General features: G+C 43.6%; 1 protein-coding gene across 1 annotated transcript; it reads right to left on the minus strand.

Moving 5' to 3' along the window:
- Nucleotides 1-709: 709 nt before the first annotated feature.
- On the minus strand, nt 710-23,931 carry aspscr1 (ASPSCR1 tether for SLC2A4, UBX domain containing). The gene is made up of 17 exons (XM_027283204.1): nt 23,791-23,931; nt 23,500-23,555; nt 23,141-23,255; nt 20,541-20,641; nt 18,528-18,585; nt 18,368-18,441; nt 17,718-18,285; nt 17,276-17,335; nt 15,752-15,891; nt 14,851-14,932; nt 14,682-14,748; nt 14,303-14,365; nt 12,556-12,608; nt 8,277-8,328; nt 8,040-8,109; nt 7,364-7,551; nt 710-1,051 (listed from the first exon to the last, which is right to left on the minus strand). The coding sequence occupies exons 1-17, from the start codon at nt 23,878-23,880 to the stop codon at nt 1,041-1,043; spliced, it is 1,848 nt and encodes a 615-aa protein (XP_027139005.1). The 5' UTR covers nt 23,881-23,931; the 3' UTR covers nt 710-1,040.
- Nucleotides 23,932-24,223: the final 292 nt, after the last annotated feature.

A 24,223-nucleotide genomic window follows, 5' to 3' on the forward strand; every position in this document is an offset into this window, starting at 1 on the left:
ACGCTCACTCTGATATAAAGCCTCATGCTATGATTATAAAAGACAACGATTCTTATTTTGAGGCTAATATAAACTAATGAAAAGATAACTACGCTTATTGTATTACATTTCTCCCAACAGACCCCTTAAATGTTACACACTAGACCTTTAATGGTTTAGTTTTCACTTGATGTAGCTTTCTTGTTTCAGCTGCCATAGCTAGTTAGTTGTTTTGAAGTTACTATGAATTATACATTGTTTTCACTTAAATTATACATTTCTACAGCATAATGCTACATTTTAATACAGTAAAACAGTCGCCAAAAGATCCAGTCCTCAATGAATTCTGACCACATATATTACGACCGTGAGTTATTGTGTGGAGGCCTTATCGAGTCTATGATGGAGGTGTAAAATATAATTATAATAGAGTAACACCATCCTTTCAAGGACTGCCAGCAAATAGTGCATGTACAAGGTCAGCCGTGGGAGGTTGAGTCGAGGAGTAAAGAGGTAAGACTCTGCTGAAGTGGCAGAGACCATGGCTCCTGCTGGAGGTTATACACTGTAGGAGAGCAAACAACCCTAGGAACTGGTGCTCAGGCTGGTAAAAAGAAAGAAGGGGCCATTATATTATAAATCTACTATTGGAGTTAATGTCTTAAACTCTGTTCAAACTGTGATGTATTCAGACATACATTTACAATTCAGTGACAAGTGGACACATGACACATTTTTAGTACAATCATCTTTATTCGCATTATATTTTCACCAGCTGAATAAAAACAGCCTCTTCAGCACTCTCTCCTCAAACCGGAATGAAACATCTTCCTAGTGATTAAATATTCACTAATCAAATCAGTCATTTATATCATTATTTTGACCGTTTTAAAACCTAGTCAAGCGCAGGCTTCTTCCACTGTGGCTTAAGTCCGCTGCAGTCACAAAGTTGAACCTTTATCAAAGCACTGCAAAGGTTTAAGTGCTCTACTGCGTCTGCAAGCAGCTTGTCAGACGTCTGTCACGGTAAGTCCTCCCATCAACACACAGCAGCAGCAGGCTTATTTCTTACCTGTGCAGGAAAAGGGAGACAGAAGTTAACAGCTGTGCCAGTCAACAGACAATACAAGTAAATGAGAGTTACAGATGTAACTAAGGTTCTATGACTTCTGGATGACCACCAGAGATGGTATGAAATACCTGGATAGCATCATGCGCAGATCGAGACATAATACCAACAACGTCATGTGACCTGGGTGACGTAAGCAACCTGATAAAGGGGCTGGCACCCAGAGATCGTCTCCTACAGAATCTTCTTGTCAAGATTCCGAGTGACAAGGAACTCTGGCTGTCATCCAGAATTCATAGAACCATAGTTACATCTGTAACTCTCGTTCTATTTCATTCTTCCTGACCGCCAGAGACGGTATGAAATACCTGGATGACCTATACCAACAAAGTCATGAGGAATCCGCACTCACCGAGATTCAGTTGCAGACCGAAGGAACAGACAAGACAGCTGCCGCCACAGGATGGGAGACGGCCACATTGACTGTAGAAGCAGGCAAAGGTACAGGAAGAAGCCCACGCAGCTGCTGCACAGATGTCATTTAGCGGAACACCCTTCAAAGCAGCCCATGACGTGGAGACGCTCCTAGTCGAATGACATTTCACTGGGGGGATCCCAGAGCCTGTATGCATGAGCTATGGTATCAACAACCTAATGTGAGAGCCTCTGTTTGGACAAGGCACAGCCTTTCCTGTGTCTTCCATGACAGACAAACAGAGCATCAGACTTACGAAAACCAGCAAAAACCTATGTGTCAGGCGAACAAGACAAAGAAAGGTGGCGTTAGGAGGTAGTTCCTCCACACTTGACTCTGGGGCAAAAAGCCACCAAACTGATAAGTTGATTAACATGAAAAGCAGAAAGCCTCTTTGGGAGGAAGAGGGGTTAGGCCACATAGTAACCCCCAATCCATCAGGATTCCACCGCAAACACTCATTGGCGATAGACAGGGTATGAGGTCACCAACCCGCAGATGTAATAGCAAGAAGAAAGGCAGTCTTGCAAGACAGCCACCTGAGGTCAGTGTGTTCCAGGGGCTCAAATGGACGCCTTCATCATTACTGAGTTGAGGACAACCCCAATGAACACGACTCGCTGACTGGGAACTAAACAGCTCTTTGCGAAATTCACAGTAAGACCCAACTGGTTCACATGGGTCAAAAGACATGTTGTGTCGTGGATGGCCTGCTCGTGGGTCACGGAGCATATGAGCCAGCCGTCCAAGTAAGGTAGAATACGAATGCCCTTGCTCTGCAGCCGTGAAAGTGCTGCCACAATGCATCATCTGGTGAAGATGTAAGGGGCCCAAAGGGGAGAACACGGAAATGGTAAGCTTGTCTGTATCCCTTGGAAAGAGTCAACAACACCCAAGGGTCTGAGGTCAGGGCCTCACACTGGCCTAGATGTTGTGGGGAGAAACGACTGGAGCCTGGATCTAGGCACTCAGGTCCGACTCCTGTGACCTTTGGGCAGCTTGTGGTGGTCCGTATCTGGGTACCCTGTCTTTAGGCATCCAAAAGGCAGGCTGCTGAGGGGCCCTATGGAAACGGCCCGCTAGAATGAGGGGCAGCCGGCTCTTGATTCACCCTGAGCATTGGCTGTAGAGCGGGGAGCGCTAGTGTGCCTTTGTCTAGGCAATGATGCCTGGCGTAAGTCAGCAAACTGCTGCTTGACTTTATTCACCTGCACACTCAGCTCTAAAGCCTGTTGGGCTGCAGGTCCGAACATCTGGCCTGGATGATAGGTAGGGTGCGGAGTGTCTTTCTACATGCCTCTGACAAGGGGGACTGGGCAAGTCACACCGGGCGCGCGCCAAGGTCAAGGTGGACATCAGTCTGCAATACAGCCAGAACCAGGTGGGAAAGGGAGTTACCAATACGCCCCATCCCAGCCGCTATATCACAGCTCTTGCTAAGGAGGTCATCAGTTATCCTACACTGCGGGTGTGGACAACGGGCATCAGGTCTGAGGGCTTCATCTGGAGACTCTATCAGAGAAGCGATTGAGGCATCAATGCTAGGCATCTGATCCAGACCATAATGGTCGGTATCCCTCATGGCAGCCCTCATCTGCAGTCACTCGGCAGGTGAAGGAAAGTCTCGGGGTCCGGCCAACACTTCTGAAGTTCAGTGATGTATGGCTCAGAGGGTGGAACCTTGAAGGAAGATGGTTGAGGGGCATGTTTGAAAAAAGCATTAGAGGGAGCTGCCTCCACAGGGGCAGCATCCAACCCAAGCCGAGAGATGGCCAGTTGGATGACCTGTTTAACTGTAGAAAAACTGGCCTCAGCATCCCTCAACGAGTCTGAACCCCACTCATGAGAGTTTGTCACAGAGGGAAGGGAGGATCCCCCCCCTCCAGTTCTTCCTGTCTCCCTGCTTCATCGTCAGTAAAGAGATTCCCAGAGGCCACAATAGATAGCGTGTCCTCGTCTTGCTGGCTACCCACATGGGGCAAAGAAGCTAGGCTATGACTCTCAGCGTAGCTCCGTGGTGGTTTTTCAAGTGGTGGCTCTGAGGCAGTGGTGCAAGCATCTGAGGGACCACTAGGCTGCAGACTTAATCTGGGCAAACTCAGAGGCCAAAGTGTCTACTTTAACAACAACAACACCCCTCTGTTTCTTCTTAGTGACGGAGGCATCATCCTGCGTGTGCCCGCGGTGCTTGGGGCTATGAGGAGAACTGTATGCAGGTCTCCTGGAAGGGGGTAGCCCAGCCTCAGCAAAGCTTTTATCAAATTCAGCCATCCTCGCAGTCTTTTCTGCTAACGGCATGCAGGTGCAATTAATGCAAGCACTTTCAGTCAGCACCTGCTTGCGGTGTTCAACGCCAAGGCACGAACTTAGCTACAGAGGCTGTAGTATGGCAGTTGAGCGGGAACACTCAAATACAATCCAACAATAAACTAGCAAGTGACGCCAAAAGGCGAGCGGTGTAGCTGCAGGGCGAGAACACCCAGCTACAACCAACCCGGCACCGTGTCACAGTAAAAAGCACCAACGACGTTGCAGCAGAGTGAGTAACACTCGGCTGAGTTTGTCAACCCAGCACCTGTGTCCGTAAGGCCGGAGTTGTAGTAACAGAGCGAGAAACACTATGCTGCAAATAGCCACCAATGTAGCAACAGAGCGAGAGCCACTCGACTACAAAGAAGTTAACGATGTAGCAACGGAGGGAAAACACTCCACTAGCTCGACTGGAGCAAACAACCCTCATTTTAAATTAAAAAAATACATATACAGTGGTCAGAGAGGCGATGACTTTGGTGGTATTATGTCTCAATCTGCGCATGCGCGTGATGCTTATCCAGGTATTTCATACCGTGTCTGGCAGTCAGGAAAAAAATGAAATAGAACCATAAAAAATTTTAACACTCTAATCGGTTGACATTTTGGGCAGTAGTTGAAGCATATTTGCTTTTGTTCTGAGGGCTTGGTGAGAAGATTAACATCACTCTCATGTCTGTCTGTTATATATGCCGTAACTGTGTGTGGCTGTGTATAGTCTAACCCCATAACCCTCTGTAAAACCACAAGGCATCATTTTGATACTTTGATACTGCTTTTTGAACAGATGAAACAAACATACCATATCAATTATAGAGCTTTAGAGGTGCTGTTGCAAGTTTTTTTAACCTTTGGACAGAGCGAGGCTAGTCGATTTCCCATTTCTAGTCACTATCCTAAGGAGTATGGTATCCATTTTTCAAATTGTCGCACTAATAAATAGGTCTTCATAGACATTTATTGTATACTGTCATACTGAAATAATGTCACTGGATATAAATTGTAAATCAGTTAAAAACAAACACTATATCACCCAGAGACAGCTGTCACATGTTGCATAGGAGTTATTACACGTCACATGTTGCGCCTTGTGTAATAACTCCTGTCAACACAGCGTCAGTATAGTGCCGATTGTCATGAGGAGGGAGGAGGAGAGCGCTTTTATTCCAAAGATAGAGAGCTTTATTGTCTGCCAGAAGGTCACCAGACGACTGAGCGCTGGGAGCGTGTCTGCTCTAATCTCAATTCCTCTGAGACGCATCACAACACTCGATCATCTCTAATAAGACAGGTAAAACTCCAACATCTTCAGTAATGAACAAACAGTCTTGGACGGACCGTCTGTGTGTTGAAGTGTCCTCTGTACTGTAGGGCTCCACACATGGAGTCTATAACTCCCGATTCAGCCCTCCCTCCCCCCCAAGACTTTTTCTTTCAACTTTCCTCATGAAAGAGAAAGCAGCCGCAACTTTCTTAAAAAGACGCACATGGACACACACGGAGATCAGCCAGAAATAAAACTCGCACAAAAACACAAACAAGACAGAAAGAGAGAGAAAAGGGAGCATTATTCTAAACAAAAACATCAATACAGTGACCACCAGAAAGACCACAATAGAACAACAGAAAAACGCTGTGCCTGGACAGACCGCAGGGGCTCGTGTTGTGTGATGTGGCCCAGCAGCAGGCTCTCTCCCTGGGCTCTAAGTGTCTGTAGTGGTCTTCAGGGCCGGAGGGGGTGACCATCCTGAACTAATTGGTTCATCCTAACATGCATCCTTATCTTCTGAGTCATGAGGAATTCGGCTTTCAAAAGGAGCCATTTCCTATTGACTGTGGTTTTGGGGTTTGTGTGCCTGTGTGTGTGTGTGTGTGTGTGTGTCTGTGTGTTTACCACGACTGTTCCATCTCTGCAGAAAAAAAGGAAGTGATCTCTGAAGAGGATGGCTGTAGGGGTGACATACTTTGTTTCTGTGTTGGGTGTGTAGCGGTACTTTCACATCTAACCTGTTGCGTGCAGTTTACATGATCTCTGCCTGTTTGGTTCAGATCGTCTAGGCTGCTGTGAAAGCCGTCAATGGACTCAACAACTGGACCTGGATCCTGCTGAATGAACAGTTTTTGTGTAACACCAGCTCCTTACAGGGAGTGTTGCAATGTGTTGTCTTTTTATAGTGTATCTGTGATAGTTAGTCAGCCTTTTAAGTAAATATGAAGCCCAGCTTGACTTTGAGGGCTTTCTGATGGCTTGTTCCTGACAAGCAAAAACATCTCCTGCTTAGAAATGGACCGGGGCCTGCTTTAGCTGCCAAACACCCAAGCATGACTGATGTCATTGAGTGTCATTGTAAAGGCTCATAAAGACAAAGAAAATTTCAGTTTATTCCTCTCCAAAAGCCTGACAGTAGAACTACACGAATGTTATGTTATATTTTAATAGCTGTATATTTTAAAATAGGTGTTGGATTAAGGGAGGGCAAGGGAATGTGGGTCATCTTGTAATCAGGGTTACATTCTGGCCAATACAGTTGGCCTGTATAATAGTGCAAGATCTTTTTGTAACTATAGTAACACGTAGGTGCATGTGGGCAGGATTAGTGATTAGTGGATGACTCTCTCTAGCTCAAGCCACAGCCACCTCATCATTTATTAAGTTCCAGTCTCAACTAATAATTATATAATAACATATTTCTTGAGCTCTATGTGAGACCAGAGACACATACATAAAGGTCAGTCAACTTTGTAATACATAGAGTTCAGTCAACTTTTATGGGTCCATGTAGTGCTGATGATGCAAGGTGACAGTCCAATAACTGAGTTACCTGTCAGTCTATATGACTTCATTCACAGCTCCTGGTTTGTTAAAAACCCAGTGTGAACACAAACAGGACCAACTAAAGGGCACCAATGCATCATTTCTTTCCTGTGGTTTAGACGAAAAGAACCAAACTACAAGGACAGAACTGACCGAGATGAGCGTAAGGCAATCTTCAGAATCTGGCGCTATGGTGAAAACGCTGGGGGTCGTCCTTTTTGACTGTGGTGGTGCGGTAGGGCTGTTCGCCAAGAAGAAGTTGAGCTTGATCCAACTTTTGAAAAAACGCAACCCGACGTCACACTGTGGCCGCCCAATCAGACACTCAGACAGGTCAAACCTCCACAGTCAGCCTGAAATGTCTCTTAAACTGAGACTATCCAGGTGGATTCATGGTTCATGGCTACCTGTTGTGTTCTGACTTTGTTTATTTCATGTTTAAATCTGTGTCTGGCTCCCAATTTATGCTGCAAAGAACTTCGGCTGAGAGACTGAGACAGTGAGTAAGGGTGAGGGAGCGCCAACATCAATAAAGCCAGTTAATCAGCGAAAGAAGAAATTAAAGTTATTTCCTGATTGTTTCACAGAGGTTATGTTCAGCAGAAATAGACACACTCCCAGCAACCGCTGGATGATTCATCACAGTGCCTGATTCTCTCTGAATGCGCCTTAAGAATATTTTTAGTGTGTGGTCTACATCCTGTCCTGTCCTCACCTGGGAGCTTGAACCATTTGGGCACTTTGCCCGGGTCAGATTTGGTAGGTTTAGCAGAATGGGTGTGTTCAGACGGGTCTTGCTCATCCTGCGTGGACCCACTGGTGTCCAGACTCGGCTCTGAAGGAGGCAGCGGCTCCTCAGAGCCTGCAGAGCTGTAGGAGGGTGACGGGGATCGGAGCATGCAGCTGAGGTGGGATAAAGGAAAAAAAGAAACACAGGAAAGACTTTTAAGAAAGTAGTTTTGTTGTTTTCTCAAGGAATTTCTGTATTATTAGGAACGAATGTGTATATTCATTTAAAGCAGCATTTAAATGAGTGAAATAACTAAGTGAGATCTGACCTTGTTAAAGAAGCAAAAGGACAACAGGTGGGGGTCACTTTTGGGAAACGGGCTCTATCTTTAGAAGGACTGGAAAATGGTTCGTATGTGTGTGTGTGCATGTGTGCGTGTGTATGTTTATGTGTGTGTGCGTGTGGAGGAAATGAGGGTGCATGGGGGCACCTGCTGTTTAGGCAGAACCTCAAAGGGATTCCAATGATGACAGCTTTGTGACAGGAAAATAGGCTGGTTGCCGCGGGATACAAGTGCATATACACACCCAAATGCACGCACGGCCAGGCAGGCATTTAAACAAACACACACACAGACAAACAAACACGTGTGTACGCATACCTCGCAATGGACTCATTTGCTTCCATGGCTGAAACAGAGGATTCAACCAGCTCCCTCTTTATGTAAAAATCTGTGAAGGAAACGCGCGCACACACACAGACACACACACACAGACACACACACACACACACAGTCACACAATGTAAACTATTGTTTTGTTGTGTTACATTCCTCAGTAATACACCAGTATCTAATTCAGCAAAAATCAGCATATGAAAGAAAAGAAAAGACAAAAACCTGTCTTAACGTTGGAGCCGAAGTACACCAGTGCACCAGGGAACAGGTCGGCCTACACACACACACACACACACGGAGAGAGGGAGAGAGAGAAAACAGAAGCCATCAAAAATGTTTGGCACACAAGTCAATTTTTGCAAAACATGGAAAAATCTAAACAAAACTGCCTCCTGCTACACGCAAACCAAGCACTGTTGCCACATCCAAGCCAAAGTCAAGTTCATTTTTGTAGATGATTCATTGCTCAGGGATCTGAACCAGTAACCGTAGTTCTTTGAAGCAGACCACAAAATGAGCTCCAATGAAATGGTTAGTGAAAACACTTTCACCCCTGAAGCACAACACTCCTCTCCAGTGAATGTCTTAATGGTTATAATGGACCAGTGGCAGCCAGATATTATCAACCGTACAATTATGGAGGTAGAAACACAGACAGACAGGCAGGGCACACGTCTGTGACTCTTAATAGAAAGTAGACAAACTTTTGTTTCTAGTTTAAGAAACTCATAGACACACATGAGCAACACGTGAGAGCATGTAGGCCGAAGTAATGATGAAGATATAAAATCACTTTCAGCTGGCGGTCATTGTGTGGCCAAAAACCACCAATCAAGACACCTTTATTCTGTTTTTATCCTCTGTCCTCCAGTAATAGATCCTCAAAAACCGCGCCAACATATTAAAGATCATACTGAGCACAGAAGTAATAGTAGTAGTGCATTGTAAGTCTTAAGAAGAGGAAGTATTTCATCACAGAAACAACAACCAGTAAAAGTTTATCCCCTGAACATATCCTTTATCCTCCCCCTGATGCATTTTTAATAACCTTGTCATGGACTTGTGTGTTTTTAATCTGTCTCCATTCTTTCATACTACAACTTTAGACCTTTTAATCAGTGTCAATAAAGACAGAGAGCTAAAATTATTTACAGACACTGTGTGTTGTTAAAGTCCTGAGTTTTTTCTTGCCATGGCTCACTGTCGACAACATTAAGCAAAGCCACATTTTCCAACAACTAAAAATGATCTGTGCTCACCAGTTACAGTCATCCACCGCTCTTCCAGAACATTATAATAAAACGCTGACAGCATCTTTTCACAGATCCATCTTGCACATCTATTATAAGCTTGTCCGCAGTAATACTTTTCTTCTGATCCAAGTTAACAGCCTTTAAACAGACGGCAACCATGAGATATGATCTTTTTTTGTTGGTTAAGCAGTTAATAGCACACCAACTAACAAAAGATTTAATATCTTGTCTCTGCCTGAACAACCAATGTCCCAAACTGAGCTCACCCTAGTTCTTCAGCCACTCAGTTTTTATGAATCTTTTACTCTTTCCTGTTTATTTCTGACCGATTGATCAATAAATGAATCACTGAAAACTGCAGTGAAAATACAGACTTGTTTCTGATAGGAATTTACATACACATGCTTTGACAGGAAGAAGAAGAAGATCAAACAAACCATCTGAATATTTACAACCTCAGACTATTTACATATTGGCTGAGTGATAGGAACACTGTAACTCAGAGATCCGGAGACAAAGAGTGAGAGAAGGTCAAACGTGCTTCACACTTCATACCTACTGACTGCCTGAGGAGAGGGAGAGAACCCAGCGCTGTTGGCAGAAGAGCCGTGGACTGTGATCACTCTGAGTAGCATGCATGGGAATGAATTACAATAAAATAAATTTGAATATGTTTCTCGACTTTTTCCCCGACGGTCTGAATAAATTGGTAAAGCTAGCGAGAAATGTCATCAGTGTACAGCTTGTGTCGGTGGCCCCTCATACCTAACAACTAATGCAATGATACATTTCTCTGCAATAACCAGTAAAAATGTCAAACATATGTTGGTTCCAGCTTGTCAGATGTAAAAGAAATGTTGCTTTTCTCAGTTTTATATGAGTGTTAATTGTGTATTTCAGACTGCTGGTTGGACAAAACAAGAAATGTAAAGGCGTAACCTCAAATGTGTGGGGCATCCTTTGAGATTCTGAGATTTTAGAGACTTTTTTGGCATATATTACAATTATTCATCAGTCTTTCCATGCAGTAACACAATTTAAGACCAATTTTTACAAGATTCTTGTTTGAAGTGAGCTTGAAACATTCAAAAGTCCAATTCTTGGAGGTAACATTACCTAAAACTAGAAAGCTACAACTAATACAAACTGCCAGCATCTTTGCTGCCACATTGCTGATAAAATCAAAAGGTCACCACCTTCAAACAAGTCCTAAAACAGTGTTTAAAAAAATCCCTAATTCATATGTGATGCAATTTGACAGAAGAGTAATGAAAATAATGATTGGCTGCAGTGCTAATGTCATCAATGAAACATTTTCCTTTCCACTGATTCAAATCAACTGTGTAAAGAGAGATGGTAGCACGTCTGTCTGTTGGGATTAGGCGGGTTTAGCCTCCACTACAACCTGTCTTACACATACTGTCCTTTCTCTCTCTGTGCCCACCACCACCCCCTCGCCCTCACTAGCTGGTTTCTAAATTGGGACACACTGGCCTAATTGCTATTATCGCAGCCCTGTGAGCAGGAAACAATGTGTTACAGTGAAACAACGGGCATTCCTGCTATCCTGCTCCCTCTGGCAGCGGCAACTTCCACTTGGGATGAGACGGGGCAACTGGACAAAACCTGTGTGTGTGTGTGTGTGTGTGTGTGTGTGTGTGTGTGTGTGTGTGTGTGTGTGTGTGTGTGTGTGAGACAGACAGTGCAAAAAAAAAAAAACATAAGAGGAATGGAGCGAGGGAGAGAGAGAGGCAGAACTGATCCTGATGGAAGACAGAGGGAGAGACGGATGAGGGAGGGGACGCCTGGTATCAAAGGGCTTCTGGGTTGGGAAACATTCCTTTCCTGACATGACACAAAGTGATTAAAGTGTGTGTGTGTGTGTGTGTGTGTGTGCGTTTGTGCGAGAGAGAGACAGAGTACATATGCGTGTGCACTCGTGTCCGTGACATGACAAAAAAAAGATTAAAGATTCCTTCCGTGTGTGTGTGTGTCCAAGATTGATATATAGACAGGGAAACAGAGCCAGACTTTGTGTATGTGTGTGTGTGTATGTGTGTGTGTGTGAGAGAGACTTGACACCAAAGGGATTAAAGATTTTGTTTTTGTGCACTTTAACGCTTTTAAGTCCCTAATGGATAGAGACATGGGGGTGAGGGGAGGGGGGTGAGGCACAAGAGAGGGCTCTGAGAGAGAGGGACAGTAGTGGTGGTGGTGGTGGATGAAGAGGGAAGGGAGGGAGGGGTGTGAATGAGAGGGAAAAGAGAGCTGGAGTTGGGGTACAGGAGAGGGGCGTGTAGTGATAAACAGGCAGGCAGAGTTCAGGAAGGGACAAAAAGATGAAAAACAAAAAGATGGCCAGCTCGCATCAGAATATCAGATGTGATTCAGAGAGATTACAGCACCAAAAGGGCGCGTGCGCGCACGCACACACACACACACACACACACAGTTGCTTTTGAGGATCGTTATCTTTCGTAGGAGTTCCTCTGAGGATCTTGTTCATCATCACAACAGGATATCACTTTAAACTACTTTCTCTTCCTCCCCTTCATTCCTCCCTGCTCCTTCTCTTGTCTACTTAAAGCATCAAAAGAGAAAACACGTTCTCATTATTCTAAAAAAAAAAAAAAAGTATCGAAAAATTTTAAAAAAGCAAAGCGTGATGGAACACTCTGGGTCTACAGAGTGATCAGAGGACAACTTTGTTTTTCATGTGTATCGTTTCACTCTTGACCGTTTCATTATACGAATAGCTCTGAACTCTGAAGGCAACAAAGCATCAAGGCTGCCCATTGCTCTGTGTGTGTGTGTGTGTGTGTGTCATCAAGGCTGCCCATTGCTCTGTGTGTGTGTGTGTGTGTGTGTGTGTTTGTGCGTGTGTGTTGAGATCAAAGCGAGCCCTGTATTAACCCCATGTGCCAGTCTGGGAAAAATCAAGCCCAGCTGGGGTCAAGGACAGTGGAGAGGGGGAAACAAGTGTGAGAGTGTGTAGGAGCGAGAGAAGAGGGGGAGAACGGGAATGTGGTGGGGCTTTGAAGAGGAGAGAGGGACCAGCCGATACATTTTACAGTTTGTGTGTGTGTGTGTGTGTGGAGATAGTTTCAAAGATGGGAAGACAGAGTTTTGTAGTTGTTGTTGTGGAGTTGGACTGTGATGTGGTTTGTTTGAGTCAAATCATTCTGTTTATTTTTGCGGTTTGAAGAAGTGTTGCTTAAGACTTTAAGACGCAGTGTGACAGAATTTACCTGAAACAGTGTGGCTGAAGGGTCGTCCAGGATGGTTTTTGGAGGGGTGATGACTGAAAGAAGAAAACAAAAAAAGGTTAGAAAGTAGTAAAAGGGGAACATCATCCTACTAAAATCTAGAAAAGTTCAAATGAACAAAGTGAACTTGAAAGAAATGAACAGAATAATGAGATAATAATGCAGAGAGTTTTTTGAATATGATCATTCATCTAAAGCAAATCTGGCTACTGTACGTGCAGCACCTGAACACACAAAAGGTAAATCGGGTGTAGACAGACCTCTGGGGTAACCAAACTAACGGCGCAACACCACCAGGCATGTCTCGTCAAGCCATGACTGTTTTGGTCCGTTCTCCACGCAACTTCAAACCCCACCAGGAGCCTTCCAGAAGCATTTTGCACACCAGATTTAACTTGCTCAGATTTAGTTATTATCCACAGGTGTGCTTCTAAATATGTTTCTAAATATGTAAATATGCTACGTAGTTGAATTGTTTTCCATTTGGCTGTTTTTACAATCAGAAGTTTGTACAGGGTGTCGTTTCGGTGTCAGACTTCCTACCAGCCCAAGCAGCTCTGTCAAAAACAGAACAGCTGTGTCTTCGCGGCAGAGCGTGAAACGGGCCGTGGCGCTTCTGGTAGGGTTTGAAACATTGACTACAGTGGCTGCAAGTAGGTCAGGCGACTGCGGTGCACGTATCCGTATAAGTGCCTGGTGGAAATTTGGCCTATATGCACAAGGACCTGAATGGAAATAAACTAAACATTTTTCAATTTTTTCAAATGAAATTTAAAACATTACAGTTCAATACGAATCAGATCTTTTTGTAGTTTTAGCAGCTTTAGGCATCAGCGGGTGATAATGATAACTTTATGTTCAGCGATTCAATTGCTGAGATTTGGGAACGCGTCATCACTAAAATAAGAAGTCAGATGGAGCAAGACACTCGAGCAGTCGGACAGTCGGACAGGCTCTGAAGAAACTCTCAGGTAAATCTCTTTAAACAGATATCTGTATATCAATGCAGAAGCTGTAGGCGAGGGACAAGATTTTGGTATCAGTATTGTTCTGGTTTCCAATCACAAGCAGGCTTTAATTGCATACAGGTAAACAGTCGGAAACCAACGGTTATCATTTGACAAGGATTATGATGATAGCTTTTTTACTGCCTTTATTTGACTTGTGACACAATCTGTAGATGTCAGTTCTTAACTCGAACTCCATTGCCATATCTAAAGTGGCTAACCGGACTGTAAACTGGATATCGACTGGATATAACCGGAGCCCTGAAACATTGGTCGTTGCCCCCAGAGGCTAAATCTTTATTAGACAATATCTGATGGGTTCAGAGATTGCCTTCAGATTAGCAAAATGTAGCTGAAAGAGAGAAAGCGGTTCAGATAATCCTGACTCGTGTTCCTTAGCGATTTTGCTTTGTTCACAGATCTCAGTTACTTTTGATGAGCGGAGAGCTAGACTGATAAATTGTCCAATATTAGCCTATCACAGTAACAGTCCTTTTCAGAAATTGTAGGCATCATCGGTGTCAACTTTAAAAAAAATACAGTATTGATCATAATCAAAACTCTGTGTCAAAACGTGTTGATAAAGGAAATATTTTCAGCCAATTGTGAATGCACATAAAGATGGTTTCATAACATGAAATGTTCACAAAGGAGTCACAGAGCTGGATTTCTATGCTTGATGATGTTGTGATTAATTAGTGGGAAAATGAAATGTCACTTACACAGGTAGAAACTGAGCTGAGGATCCTCCAGGTGACTCCTCACAAAATGCCTCAAGGCACCAACTGGACACAGAGCAAACACAGCACACCTCCATCACTCACTGTGCGGAGTATAATTCATTTTTCAGATGGAATTTCCCTCAGATTTGTTATTCTGCTGGTTGTCGTGTTGCTGTTGGGGCTGAGGTGGATTTAATCCCTGGAATTACAGACCTGTCTCATTCTTGCCGTCTCTCTGTCACTCTGGTGTGGCTACAGTCATAAATGTGGTGAGGGAGCCGCAAGTAGCTTTAACATTGCAGCCATACCTGTGGCTAGCCAGCTGAAATGAACGCTCACCACACTGTGCGCACACAAACATGCACGCAAACACACACACCTGTCTCCAGAGGCCTGAAGAAGCCCTGGAGAACACGTCTGTCAGGAAACTGGACCCTCAGGACCACCTGGAGACACACAGTGGCAGCGGGTTATTCAAAGTCTGCATATGTCATACGAACCCGCACATTTAAAAAACAGGATCGTGATTATCTGTCACTAGTGCTCACTTTGGGATATCTTTCCATCTTCTCCTTTATCTGAGCTTCTTTCAGAGATTTAGTCATCAGTGGGGCCTCCTCCAAAGACTTCCTGGAGGAATGAGAAAGAAAGAGAGGAGACGGTAGAATGCGAAATAAGAAGCAGACTGTGGGAGTCAACAAAGGGAAAGATGAGCAGAAAATGTTTCATCCTCTACCCTGACTCGTGTGTGGCCGTGCATGCGTGCGTGCGCGTCAGAGGCCCGAGACGAATTGCTGTGGTTGGCTTAATTCCACCCTTGGTAATTGCAGTCATTGACACGGTAGTAGCGTAGCCATGAGGCAGCCAGCTAAGTCAATGTAGATGGAGATTAAAGGACGACGTACGCGGTGTGGTCTCGACCTGGCGGTGTTTGGTCGATGGCTGGAAGATAAATGTCTACACAGAATAGGCTCACTAATTGCTCCCTGGATGTATTTAGAAGCTTTTGTAGTGTGCGTGGTGTCTTATAAATGAGAACATGTTTACAAACACACACAACGTCTCAGCAGCTGTGGTCTGCTGCGGCCACATCCAGAGAGCGCAGAGTAAACTTGTCCGCATCTGTTTTGAAGAAGCGCTCATAAATAAATAAAAACTTCAAACTCATAATAAATAAAAAGAAAAAAAAAACTTCAAAACGCACGCAGTGATGCCCGGCATTCTCTCTGCCTATGGCCTCTCATCACTGCTATGGTATTCTGCAATTAAGGGTTATACATCGACAAAATGCTGCAAAACCCGAATGCCAAACTGACTAATTATCTGTTACAAACAGTGCAGGAACACATCTGATCCAGACGTAACAAGGTATTTATACGAAATATCACACACGGTCCTCTGACCAGAGAGTCACTTGACTGCTTTCATTCACTTCCTTCTCTCCCTTACCTCTCGCTCTTCAGCTGGGCGAAGCGCTTGCGCACGTCATCCACCGTCACCTCAAAGAACTCGTCGGGTAGATTCCCGTGGTCCTCAGATCGACGGGACACCGTGTCCAGGTGGTAGATGAGAGGCTCCCTCTCTACTGGCTGCAGAAAGAGAGTAGGATGGAGGAGAGTGTGGAGACACTAGGCAAAGATACTGCGTGAGGTGAAAGCGACAGGTGCATTGCTGGTGTACTAAAAACAACAGGGGGGGTTAATTATTGTAGTTTGGCTCATAAGGGCTGCTACAAATATATTTTAGAAAAGTTGGAGCTGCAGCAGTGGCTGTGACACACAGCTCATGGTGGGCAATTATGGTACGTCAAACCAAAAACGCCACATTCCCGTAATCTGCGTCAAAAGTCATAACTCTGAACACACAACTAACCACTGTGAATCAACGCCCATAAATCCATTTTAGACAAAATACGCTCCTCATAACTCCAGAAAGAAATATCCATTCAGCTAACTTTTTCTGGTGCAAACTTACAAGAATTTAAACAAATGTAGGCTAAAAAAAAAGGTTGGCTTGAGTTGTAGACCATTAATATGCCTTTTTGCATCTCTCAAAGCATTATGGGAACTGTAGTTCTGTAGTGAAACATCATGATTATACCTGTATTTAGCAGCCTGAGAGGGAACCAAACTTTTTGCTCAAGGTGGAAATCCACAACAAAGAACACTGATGAAGTGACGTTCACTTGTAGTCAGGTGAATGGTGTCTCTGTCATTCCCACACTGCGCCACGCATGCCCGTTTCTGTACTATGTAACTAACTAAGTCACACGCCACAAACTATTTCACTGATTTTGATGAAACTGGATCATATTTTATGAGAAAATGTTTTCTGATTTTCCCTCTGATATCCTCCAGCTCTCTGTGTTTTTCAGAGTTTCCTGATGGACAGTAAAACCGCTGCGAACTGTAGCTGCTGCTAATGTTAGCCTAGTTTGTTAGCCAGGGTAGTGTTGTAGCACAGGTGTTTCTGTCCACCTGGAAGAGGCGGATCTAAGGCCCAGGGTACTGGGGAATGTTCTTGGGGAGCAGAGCCAGTGTCATGCCAGAAATGGAGCTGGTCAAGCTGGCAATGTACACGGGCTCAGCGGCCGCTAAGGACATAATGACAGAGTTGAAAAGACCAAAGAGGACGTTGATGGAAGAAGCTAAGCGTAAATGAGAGAGTGAACGAGCTGCTGGAGAAGAGAGAATCTGGGACTGACCTTTCGTCACTGGTGAGAACTTTGTGAAATAAAAGGCTGAAAGACAGACGCCGAGTTGGCTGCTATGTCTTGTGTTGTTGCACTTGCTTGGTGTTTGGCTGTTAGCAAAGTTGTCGACTCGCTAGTTTTTCCATCAGAAATAGTACAATCATGCACATGTACAACTGTCCATATTTCCGACAGTGGTATTGCATTGCAAAAAAATACCGATTTTTACGCAATGTTGCTTTAAAGCTCACACACTTGTTACTGTCAACAAATGTGTTTACCTCCAAGAACTGCTCTCCCTGCTCCATGTCCTCGCCTAGCCGGTTAGCAGTGGTTTGATGCTGTAAGAAGAACAGAAAGTTGACCTTAGACCTTAAAAGACAATGGAATCCACTTTTCAGGCAGATTCCGTCTCTGCTTTAGCTGAAAATAGACTGAAAAATCATACTTTGACAAATAAAGACCAAGACCAAGTTTAGCAGTCTGAGGCTAAAAGTTATTCTTGACTTTGGAAACAACAGCTGGAAAACACAGGGTCAGTTTAGTAGCTGGAACTGGGACAACTGGGACAAGAAGTTCTAAGAGTGCTGAAAAAATGTAAACATCTACAATTTCATGGCAAACTAATTGCTGGATGAATCTTGTTTTATAAAAATGTAATAATCACAAAATGCAAATTGTGCTTGAGATAAGATATTTGAACTTTGTAGTGATATGGCTCACCTTGGCGTTAGAACCGTGGCTGGATTTGGCTTTCTTGGCTTTGGGTGATTCGACTGGAGCAGTCAGAGCTGACAGAGACGAGGACGATGAGGATGAAGACAGTGAGCGTCCTGCTACACCCCCGGGACCCCCAAGGCGCTGACCACCTCCAGAGAAGGGAATGAAAGGAACAGAGGGAGCAGCGGAGGAGGAAGAGGACGGGTCAGAGCTGAGTCCTGATGGCCCTGCTTTCTCACCATCCTCCTCTGGCATTCCTCTCTCCACGAGAGGAAACTTTGGCCGAACTGCATCCTGGGAGTTTGGAACCTTTTCTTGTTGAACAGGAAGTGAGCTTGTAGACGGGGCGGGAGGTGGCGCAACCTGGGTTTCTGTTGGCCTATGAGGGCTTGAATCTTTAATTGGCACCTCTGTTGTTGACGCCTCCGGATGTGACGGAGCAGGATCAGGCTGAGATGATGGGCTAGGTATGGTTTCCTTGACAACAACAGGTGTGATTGGCATAGCAGCTGTTTCAGTGGCTTCCCCGCCATGTTGCTCTCCCTGTGCTTTGTTGTTTTTGAGTAAAAACCTTAAAACAAAATGGAATCAACAGCTTTATTGTAAAGCATAAGCTCTCAACTTGACAAACAACATGAACTTTGAACACCTACCTGACAATGGCACTTCCTCCTGTAAGACCCAGAGACTTCAGAGTGGCCTTCTTCAGTGCTTCTTCCCCACTCACCTACACATGCACACAGAGCTTGGTTACCATAAAACTCACTTTCATCTCATGAAAAAGGGAGAGTTTAAAAAAGGAGCACTGAATACCTCGTCTCTCATGTAAACACACACAGGGGTGGATCCTGACTCAGACAGCTCCGACACACTGCGATCAGGTGACGAAGGAAAACAGACATTAAAATTATGAGTGAATTATTTTTATTTGCTTTAAGAGTGACAAAATTAAACACAGAAGTGACTTTCCTCTTGTTGGAGGAGATCAGCTCTGTGATTTTACAATAAAACCTCATGTGATGCAGTGGCACACTGTCTGCATGTGTAAACCATGTGTGCACAATCCCGTGTAGAAACTAATTGAACCATAAATGTTTTACTGTTGTTCTCCTCCATTCTGAAAATCAAAGCTTCCCCCCTCTCCTTCACAACATTCCCAGAGCTTTCAGGCTGGTGTGGAGCTAATATTCATTTCATGGAAGTGAAACTTCCTTGGAAAAGCATCAGGATATGGAGTGATGTCATTTAATAGAGATGAGATGAGGGCTGGACGGATGCACGAGCACCTGGGACCGCACAGCTGGAACTACTGAGTAACAGCTGCTTGTGTGTGTTTGAATGAGTGGTGATGTGTGGGAAAGCATAAACCACAGCAAAGTGGTGATGAGAAGAGAGGATGTTATCGAACACAGTGTTGGCCTGAGTTCATTCCTACACAATGGTCACCTTCACTGTCAGGCCTGCTGGAGAGTAAAGGCAAACAGACACACACACCCACAAACAGAGTGTGAGCTACAGCTTGGCACGCACTGCCAGGAGGAGCTTCCTCTTAATATTCAGACATGGGTTAAGGTTAAAACATTGACAATGTTATTTCTGCCATACTTTTTTCTGTTTCTTCATCAGGTTTCATGCATAAAGTCAAGTTATTATTAATGTATGATTCATGCATGCGATTCATCATGACCTCATTACAGATACTGCTATGCATGCTATTTTTGACATCACCATCAAAGCGTGGCGGCATAATATCATAAACTTCACTCACTTTAACTCAAAGGGTTAAGCAGGTTAGGTCTGATATGTGAACCTCAGATTTGCGCTCTTAATTATACCGAGAAAATATATAATATTTAGAAAATAATAATAAATTATCCATGTCTTCTTCTTCTTAATAAAATTATTATTATTATTATTATTATTAACAGATTATGGTATCACTTTGCAGAGTACTGTGTCCTAGTTGGTATTTTGTATCATCCTGTAAAGTCTTGATACCTGTGTGGAGGTTTGATGTTGTCATTAACTGACTCCAAAAGGTCAAGTTCTTCACACACTGCATACAAACACATTTGTTGTCCGTACTTGTGAAGATCATCTCTAGTGTGTTAGCGTATAGAATATATTATGGCATGTATGAAAAAAAAAAACAGAAATAAACAAAAAAATTTAAAAGTCAATGACCAACCTCTTCATATATGTTCATGAAAACATCAATAAATAGTGTTTGAATATATATATATATATTTTAAATGCAGCTTGCTCTGAATCATTCATTTGGACAAATGAATTGAAATGAAATGAAATGACATTAATTCATATGGACGGAAATTTGCTAATTGCTAATCTGATTTCACAATCTGTCAGTTAAATAAATTCACCTTTGAATTGTGATTAAACTTTGGAGGAATTCAGAAACGATGGTACTGTGTTTGCAACACTGGAGCACACTAATTCATGCCTCTGACTGGCTTCTCCACCATGGCAACAGCAACCGAAGCTCATGGTAGTATTTAGAGCAGTCGCCCACGTCAAACCGATAGATAAAACATGGTTTCTCAGAGTTCTGTGTTTATATGTTTAGTGACATTAAAGATAATGGAAATACAGAACGCGAAGAAAAAAAACACTTCCGAGCACCAGCGGTTCTAACCTCATCCATAAAAGCTTAAAAAGTCTCGACCTTTAAATGGCCCTGTCAAGATGTCTGGAAGTTAAACGGCCAACAATGTCTTCAAACTGGTCCTGTTTGTTCATCACAATGATAGATGTACAAGATTACACACACACACACACACACTTTGCACATGTGTACGTGCTACACACCTGATCTGGGGGAAATGCGCGAGCAGTTCCCACAGACTCTGTCCACACGAGAAGGAACCCTGGAGCCGGGAGCCGTCCTCCATCTGTAGTGCAATCCGCACCTGAGAGAGATGAAACCACAGTAACACACAACTGTAGTTTATACATATGTCATACACGCTAACTAGTGTGAGGAATCATAACAGGTCTAAACTATCGACAACAGTCTATCCACACCTGTTCCACAGCCGCCGTGAGATGAATGTTTGTCATGATAACAGCTGGTGACAAAAACGTGACAGATGTGACAAAGAACCTTACTGCTTTGATCCAAAAAGTACACGGTACATAACATGTATGTCCAAGCAGCAACCTCTGTGGCTGAGCCTGAAAACTGCAGTTCCACAAATGGCCACTTGAGGCTGGTTACAATCTCCATAAGCACCCATGTTAAAACGTCCAACTTCACAGCAGAAATAAACATGTTTACAGCCTGGTACGAAAAACAGTTCTAGTCTCTATAGCTAATTTCTTGTACATGACAACTGTACTGTAGTTAAAATGTGTAAAAATTATATCCGGACTTAAAGTTGTGCACAATTCACAGCATGGCCGCTTTGACTGACAGGTAGGTGTCATTACAGATGGCTTGTGTGCGCATCCAGCCCTCAGGTAATACATACTGCGGGTCTTAGAAACCTCTGCCACCAGAATAAAAGATATTTTTTTAATTTTTGTTTTTCTTTTGAAGTCCCGCATGGATTTACAGTGGGACCATATTTGATTTAAACTATTTAAGAAGTAAATCACAAACATTTTAAGGTGTCCGACAGACTTTCCTTACAGTTTTTTTATGTGTTATGTTACAGGATATAAAATGCAAAAGTTAAAAGTGGACAGCTAAAGCTCAAACCTCTTATGCTGTAGGAATGTGTGACCTTACATGCAGGAAGGAAACAACTAAGTATCAAAATCACCCTAGGTGGCCATTTGTACGTTCTTGGTCCTCCAGTCTTAAACCATTTTTGCAGGAAGAAAATTCTTTGATAATCGAACTTGATTAAGTTGCACATGTTGGCCTACCTCCGTCTGGAAATGAGTAACACCAGGCATCAGTGCAAGTCTCTGTTGTTTTTTCTCTCTCTGAGTCATTCTACAAGTTGTTTATGTTTACTGAGCGACCATGTTGTCCGGCACAGAAAGCACGCTGCACATCGGCACACCGGGAGAGATGAAAAGAACGCATTGGCTGTCAACAGCCAAACACTCTCTCTGTCTCACACACACACACAGCAGTCTGGCTGAGGTAAATGTTGGGAGAGCCTGAGTGTGTCTTGTGTGCGTGTGTGTGTATGTGTGTGTGGTACAAGAGTGTGTGTGTGAGTATATAAAATCTGTGAGGTATCAACAGTCAACCATCCATCAAATGAACAAGAACAACAGATCAAACCCAGACGTGATTTTACTGCTTAGATTATGATGCCATGATGTCATAGGAAACTACAGCTTAGCCACAACAAAGCGTTTTTTGGACACAGATCAGATCAGAGTGAACACAGGAACACAGACAGAGAATTTCCAGGTAATGACAATAAAAACCCACACACAGCTGACAGAAATACCAAAAATAGACCTGATACTGCTGTACAGGGCTACATCAGCTGGGATTTCTTTTCCAGACTGGATAATTCTGGGTGGGACAGGTCCAGATCGTTTGATGTGATACAATACTGATGCTCTGGCACCAGTATCAGTATTTGTGTTGTGTTAATGAAGCAGAGGTATTTCGTTTCTTCCCTGCACATTTTTCCCCTTTGAACTGATTCGTCTTTTGCCAATTTAAGAGTCGTCTGACACAATCATGGCACGTGTGTCCATGTGGCTCAGATTCTCTGCACTTTGTCACACAGGGAGTCAGCTCACCTTGTGGAAATGAAAGCGCCGCACAAAACAAGGGAAGGGTTCAAGGGATCTCTGCCAGGTTTAATGAAAACGATGTGAGTCATACGCTACGGCCTACACACGTCACCAGTTTCAACCCAACAGAGCACTGACACGTCAGACAGCACTCTCCACCATCACCTTCATGACAGGGAATGACTGAAGAAAGGTGTTCAGTCCCTCCAGTAAAGTTCAGAGATTTGAAGAGTTAAGACAAGGAGCACTGAAGCTTTACTGGTCCACCATACTGAGGCGGTCTGTCGGTCCATCGTCCATGCTACTTCACAGTTATACTGATACAATATTCTGAACTTATTTAACTGCGCTGAGTGAAATTCCCATTCATAATTAATAAAATCTCCAGAGAGCCAGCCACCAATCAGCACCAAAACAAAAAAAATGAAGAACAAAAGACTGAGCTAAAGTAATCTAAAGTCACAGATATACACTAGACTGGAAGAATCTAAACTAATGTACACATTTTTGGATTGTAAAATCTTTATTAGTGTGACAAACTCAAGCTACCATACTAGTGCTGCAGATGATCAGCAGAAAATCACCCTGATGTATTGTGCTTCAGACATACACTGATATCTATTATCGTGCATCTTTATAACGTGGTCAGCCACTACATTTACACTGCGATCTCACACACACACACACACTTTGGTTTAACTAACCTGGCTGTCAGCTACAGCCTGTTTCCTCGTACCCGTCACCATCTCCAGTTTAGCGTTGTTGGGCAGGTTGGCAAACCTCCATGGCAGCGTGAGGTCAACATTAGTCCTCTGAAACCTGTCGTGGGTTGGAGGCAGAGGAGAGACAGGTGAGGGCGATGGCACGATCTAATCCTTTTATTAAATGTGATTGTAGATCGACATTAAATTTGACATAGTATCCCTGAGAGTACATCAGCATTACAACATGCCTGCTGCTCACAGTAACAGGTTATTTAGCTGGTTACATATGTGCACGTGCTCTGAGGTGACACCGTCAGTTGGATGTCAGTTCTGTGACAGCTCCATCAACTGACACTCACTTCAAACCGTGGTCGTCCGGGTTGAATCCGTGTTTTTTGCACACATCCTCCAGCACCTGAAGATGACAAACGCAAGACAGATCACACAGATGAACAGCTGCCACCTAAAACATCAAAACGAGTTAACGCGATCGGCACGAAAACAGAAACTGATCTGTCACTGGCTAACCGCTGTTAGCCCGACATGCTAACTGAGAGGGGAGCAGTGGACTGTGGTTTGAGGACAAAGACACAAAATGAAGCAAACAGTCAGAGTCAGGAGACGGGACATGCTGTCCACACGCAGGTTACCTGTAATAAAGGTGTGTTTGGAGACACTTTAATAGTTTGTCTTCTCCCATTTGGAGTGAGGACCGTCACAGCTGTACCACTGGCTGCCATTGTGTGCCGTGACGTCGCGGTGTTTATTTGAATAAACTTTATTGAGTCGTTACAGACGAGATTTAAAGGGCCAGTACACACAAAATACAAGGCAATACATGTCTTTAAGGAGGTAATGTGAATTTGAATTTAGTTTGAGGTGCTTTAAGAAAGTAAATCTAAAAAAATAAAAGCAGTGTTTCTGTTCTTGTTTCGAGAGACAATCACAGTCATTTTGAATAATCCACAGATCTCACTCCTACTGAAAAACATTCACCGTGACATATTCCACAATCTATCAAAAAATATTAATTGAATTCACAAATGTAAACTCTCAATTATCTGAATTCCAAACAGAAATACA

This window comes from Larimichthys crocea, chromosome X (assembly GCF_000972845.2).
Source record: "Larimichthys crocea isolate SSNF chromosome X, L_crocea_2.0, whole genome shotgun sequence".
Classification (NCBI taxonomy): domain Eukaryota; kingdom Metazoa; phylum Chordata; class Actinopteri; family Sciaenidae; genus Larimichthys; species Larimichthys crocea.

What these genes read in the sequence shown, in the direction of transcription:
- aspscr1 (XM_027283204.1), bottom strand. Translation starts at nt 23,880, where the DNA reads ATGGCAGCCAGTGGTACAGCTGTGACGGTCCTCACTCCAAATGGGAGA. An exon ending in CAAACACACCTTTATTACAG is followed by an intron (nt 23,556 to 23,790) that starts GTAACCTGCGTG and finishes TGTCATCTTCAG; the next exon opens with GTGCTGGAGGATGTGTGCAA. An exon ending in TCAGCTCAGTTTCTACCTGT is followed by an intron (nt 12,609 to 14,302) that starts GTAAGTGACATT and finishes TTCTTCTTTCAG; the next exon opens with TCATCACCCCTCCAAAAACC.